Source organism: Hypomesus nipponensis, chromosome 27 (genome assembly GCF_054491055.1).
Source record: "Hypomesus nipponensis isolate SF chromosome 27, ASM5449105v1, whole genome shotgun sequence".
NCBI lineage: Eukaryota > Metazoa > Chordata > Actinopteri > Osmeriformes > Osmeridae > Hypomesus > Hypomesus nipponensis.
In genome coordinates, this window is record NC_140387.1 from 9,117,653 (window position 1) to 9,121,993 (window position 4,341).

The following is a 4,341-nucleotide window of genomic DNA, read 5'->3' on the forward strand; positions in this document are numbered from 1 at the left end:
TTAAATACAGGTACATATTTGTACCTTCTAATTTGTACCTCTAAAAGAACATTTCTGTACCCCTCGTGACAAAAATGTACCTTTATGTCCTGGAACATAAATGTACCCATTGGAAAGGTACATAATTTGTCCCTTATGAGGTACTGCTGGGGGGACAAGCCACTGTGTACCTTATGGCGGCAAAAGTATACCCATAAATTCAAATACAAAACCTTTTGTAATTTTTCAAAATACATTCTTTTATTTTACATTTATTTTTACAGTTTCAATTCATCAGTCTTTAACATTTAACGGTTAAAACTGAAAGCATCAGGCTCGATGAGCCGTTCATAAATCAGTTTTTACATTTAAATGGAAAACATTGCAGGTGTAAAGCAGGGGAAATGATCTAGCAAGCACAAAATGTTTTTATCAACCAATTTTGCTTTTAAAAAAAACTCATTTAACAGTTAAAATGGAATGAGCACTTAAAACTTAATTGGGAGCTATGAATAAAGTTATCATACTGCCTTGACAATTTATAATGAAAAACTATTTGAAAACTGTATTACCTTACCTATATAACCTAACAGTTTGATTTCACTTCAATTTCTAATATCCAAAATAATTACATATAGATTGACAAAACTCCACTGTAACAGTTCGGCATTTCCACTCACTTCAGCAGGCATCCTCAGGTGTGGATATTTAATTAGAACATCCTCTACAGTCATTCCTTCCATAATCTCACGTCTTCTCCACGGAAATGTTCGGACCATCCGGTCATGGACAGTAGACATGTCTGGTTGGGTCTTCAGGTATTCGTTTTGAAGCACATTCACATGAGCCTCAATTGTGCTTGAGTCCTCGCCAACACCAATTTCCTTTGGCAAAAGGAACAGATAGATGCTAAAAGTCAGTGCACTCATTGTACACTAATACAGTACTGGTTGACAAACAATATCCTATGGACTTACATCAGTAAGACTTGCTGACATCCGACCGCGGAGCATCTGTGCTGAACCAGCAGATGCCGTAGTGGATTCAGACTGCTTTTTGTTGCCAAACTTCTCCTTCACCTTCCTTACTTCACAGTCGTTTACAAGAGGTGCACGTTCAGCCTTGAATTTACGTTTGAGGGACATGTGCCAGGTGTGCTAGTAAAAATTAAACACATTTGACACACTGTTATATTGCAGCAAGTAAGGAATGAGTAACAATACTGTTTTACAAACAAACATTAAATTTTTACTAAAAACTATTTAAAAAAATACAACTTACATAGCCGTTCCCCGTCACATCTCTCAGAAAAGGATATTTCACAACCAGCGCCTTGACAACCTGGGTGTATTCTGCATTGGTTGGATACCTAGCTCAAAGTTAGGAACAAACTCAAAGTCAATCCCTTAGTTTTGTCTTAAGATCAATTCACAATCAATGAAGGCAGCAAGTAGTCAAGTTGTATTAGCAGAAGTGGTTGTAAGTACTTACAGTGTATATTCTGCAACCATTTCATACAAGCCTCTGATTATGTTGTTGCGTAACTTTTGCGCACACGGTCCCACTCCCCCAGCATCGAGCTTTGATTGAACATCTCGCGGGAATTTCGGAATGCCAATCCCCAGAGGAATTCGGTTGCGAGTTACTTCACTGCTGCAAGACAACAAGATGACATTAGTGCAGAAAGGCATAATATGTCCACAGTATGTGACAACATATTTAGGTTTAAAAACATTAAAATAGTGCAATTCACATAATACGTCCCCTTTAATACACAGCCTAGGCTCTGTAAATGGGTAAAACAAACGGGGTCCACCATAGCAAGCAACATGCCCGTTTACAGAGCATAGGCAATAAGACTGCATTTTTTTTTCAGTGTACGCGAACACAAACACAGTACTGACAGGTAGCTGGGTCATGGAGATATTTACTGATTTTAACAAAAAGTGATAGTGACAAGCATCTCTCCCTTTAAAGCCTCATAGTGATGCACTTATCTTACCTTGGATCTGTGAAAGGCTGTGGCTGGTGCTCCTCAGTGGAGTTAGAATTGACTGGCTCTTGCACGAGACCCTCCTTGTGCTGATGTGCAGTGACAAACTGTCTAAATTGTAGTTGCTTTTTGAAAGAACCATCAAATAGGTGCCCCACCATGGATTCAGTGAGTCCTAAGTTAACCGTTTCCCCATCCACATGATAATCTGAGATAAAACACAAACACATGCACAATTAAAACAGCGTTATGGGACAATACTTTCAACATTTTTCAAGCATCCCTACAAATAAATGTGTTGAGGAAAAGACAAACGTTGGAAATGGTAGAGTTGGGCTGCTGTTATTTTCACGTTCAATTAACAGACAAAAAAAATGTTTAGTCTTTGTAAGGTTGGGCTGTCCCGAATACAATTTTATATATTTATCACGGAATTCACAATATAAAATGGTAAAATAGAGATAGTATATACCAAAGCACGACGTTACCGTGAGAGATTTTTTCTTAAAGCTGTCAAAGCTAGCAATGCCAGTTGGTCCACATGGATGTAACATTAATGGACCTGAAAAAACAGGTTTCACTACCCAAGTTGGCAGGGGCCCCATTAGACCGCGCCAATACTGGTGCCCCTGCCAACTTGGGTAGTGCAACCCATTTTTAAATTCAGAGTGAGACTAAAATGTGCTTGATGTAGCTAGCTAACATTTAAGGCAGCTATTGACGATTTAACAGATTTTACTAATTGCAATGTGGGCATTTTCAAATACAGAGTATGACTAAATGTGCTTGATGTAGCAAGCTAACATTTAAAAAGACAAATATTGACGTTTTTCAACGGCTTTGACTCATTGCAATGTGGGCGGCAAATGAACATTCGACTTCCCTTCGTTTTAGTGAGCTACCACCATCTTATTTGATAACTGACTCTTGTTGGCCCTTGTAGGCCAGGTTAGTTAGCTTAACAGAGCTAAAAGGGCTACCGTTAAGGCACAATGGACACTTTGCCGAACAACCGTTGCTATGTGGTTGGTGTTTGCGCACCCTTTGAGCTCCGCCACACTGAATGTCTAAAGTTAGCTTGCTAACAAAAATGTTACAACCATTTACTTACCCCTGAATTTTCTGCTCTCTTCTTCGTTTATGTTAATTCCTGCTTCCGAACATTTTTTTATAAGTTGCTCCGTTGATAGGGTCGATAAACTGTTTGTCGCCATGCTGTCATCATATCCATAGCCACTGACTTGACAGAAACGAACCAGACGATTCACAGTTGTACACGTTAGTTTCCGAGTAACTTCATTGGACGAGAGGCATTGAATGCGCGCGGAGGCGCGGAGTGACTCCAACTGACAAAATCCCTCCGCTCAATTCAGAGCTAGACGAGCTGCACCTTTGTGCCCTACTTTATGTCAGTTGATGTCAATTAAATCAGGGCAAGGAGTGGATTTGGATTAATAATCATTTATTAATGATTTATTCATTGAAAAAGTTTCCTCATATTTTTTAAATGTTACATGTATTGAGAGAGGGGGAACAATTCTCTATTTAGATCACTGGTTGCTACATTGATTGCCTGTACCTTAAGCTTTTTAAAGTACAATTTTGTACCCATTGACGGCAGCAATGCTTTTGTACCTTAAAAATCAAACAAAGGTACACAGTTGTCACCTTCAGGACCATTTCAGTACCTTACAGGGTACTTTTCTGAAAAATGTACCTTTAGGTACGGAAATGATACCTCCATTTCTCTGTGTGTAGCTAAAAGTCTTGGAAAGTTTAGGATATTTTTCGCTAGGTTCCTACGAACATGTCTTAATCTGCCAGACAAGTGGGTGCACCTTCGTTCTTTTGGTTAGCAGTTTCACGAGCCCTTCTTACCTGGTGTCATGGAGCCTAGCAGCTAAATACTCATTTAGCACTAGCGTTGCTACTGTATCCCTGCCTGTGTTTGAGCTGTTGCGCTGTTATAGGCTACTCGGCAAGTATCATGTTGTGGTGTCGGAGGACTGATTGAAAAGTGCATCATACATTTAAGTCATTTAGCTAAGACTTGCATGTACAGTACGTAATGTCACATTAAATAATGTATTTAAACTCAAGCTTATATGGTGTGTCGCTGTATATCAGTTGTAAAAATGACAGTAAAAAACGGACCCATCTGCAACCGACGCAGGCACGCCCCACAATTTCCCCAGAAATTGTCCCAGGGGCGATTCTAGGATCAGACTTTTAGAGGGGCTCAGCCCCCAATGAGAGTGTGACATGAATACAGTGCCTTGCAAAAGTGCCAAACGTAAACCCCCTTGCTAATATAAATCCCTAATTTCACAGGATAACAATTTATACATTTATGTATTATTATGCAAAAT

The 4,341-nt window shown here is 39.4% G+C and overlaps 1 protein-coding gene across 2 annotated transcripts; it reads right to left on the bottom strand.

The window, feature by feature from the left end:
* Positions 1-243: 243 nt before the first annotated feature.
* LOC146220754 (sterile alpha motif domain-containing protein 3-like) lies at positions 244-3,788 on the bottom strand. 2 transcript variants are annotated; one of them, XM_084693943.1, is made up of 6 exons: positions 3,084-3,788; positions 1,982-2,180; positions 1,471-1,629; positions 1,261-1,348; positions 957-1,136; positions 244-863 (listed from the first exon to the last, which is right to left on the bottom strand). In XM_084693943.1, the coding sequence occupies exons 1-6, from the start codon at positions 3,184-3,186 to the stop codon at positions 585-587; spliced, it is 1,008 nt and encodes a 335-aa protein (XP_084550069.1). In that variant the 5' UTR covers positions 3,187-3,788; the 3' UTR covers positions 244-584. The 2 variants fall into 2 exon arrangements, with proteins under 2 accessions (XP_084550069.1, XP_084550068.1); XM_084693942.1 differs by having other exon boundaries at positions 1,471-1,632.
* Positions 3,789-4,341: the final 553 nt, after the last annotated feature.

Bases quoted from the DNA above. Each gene is read 5' to 3' on its own strand.
- LOC146220754 (XM_084693942.1), bottom strand. From the start codon at position 3,186: ATGGCGACAAACAGTTTATCGACCCTATCAACGGAGCAACTTATAAAA. The intron at 1,633-1,981 runs GTAAGATAAGTG...GTTGTCTTGCAG, and splicing joins CAGCCTTTCACAGATCCAAG to CAGTGAAGTAACTCGCAACC. The intron at 1,137-1,260 runs GTAAGTTGTATT...AATTTTTACTAG, and splicing joins ATGTGACGGGGAACGGCTAT to CACACCTGGCACATGTCCCT.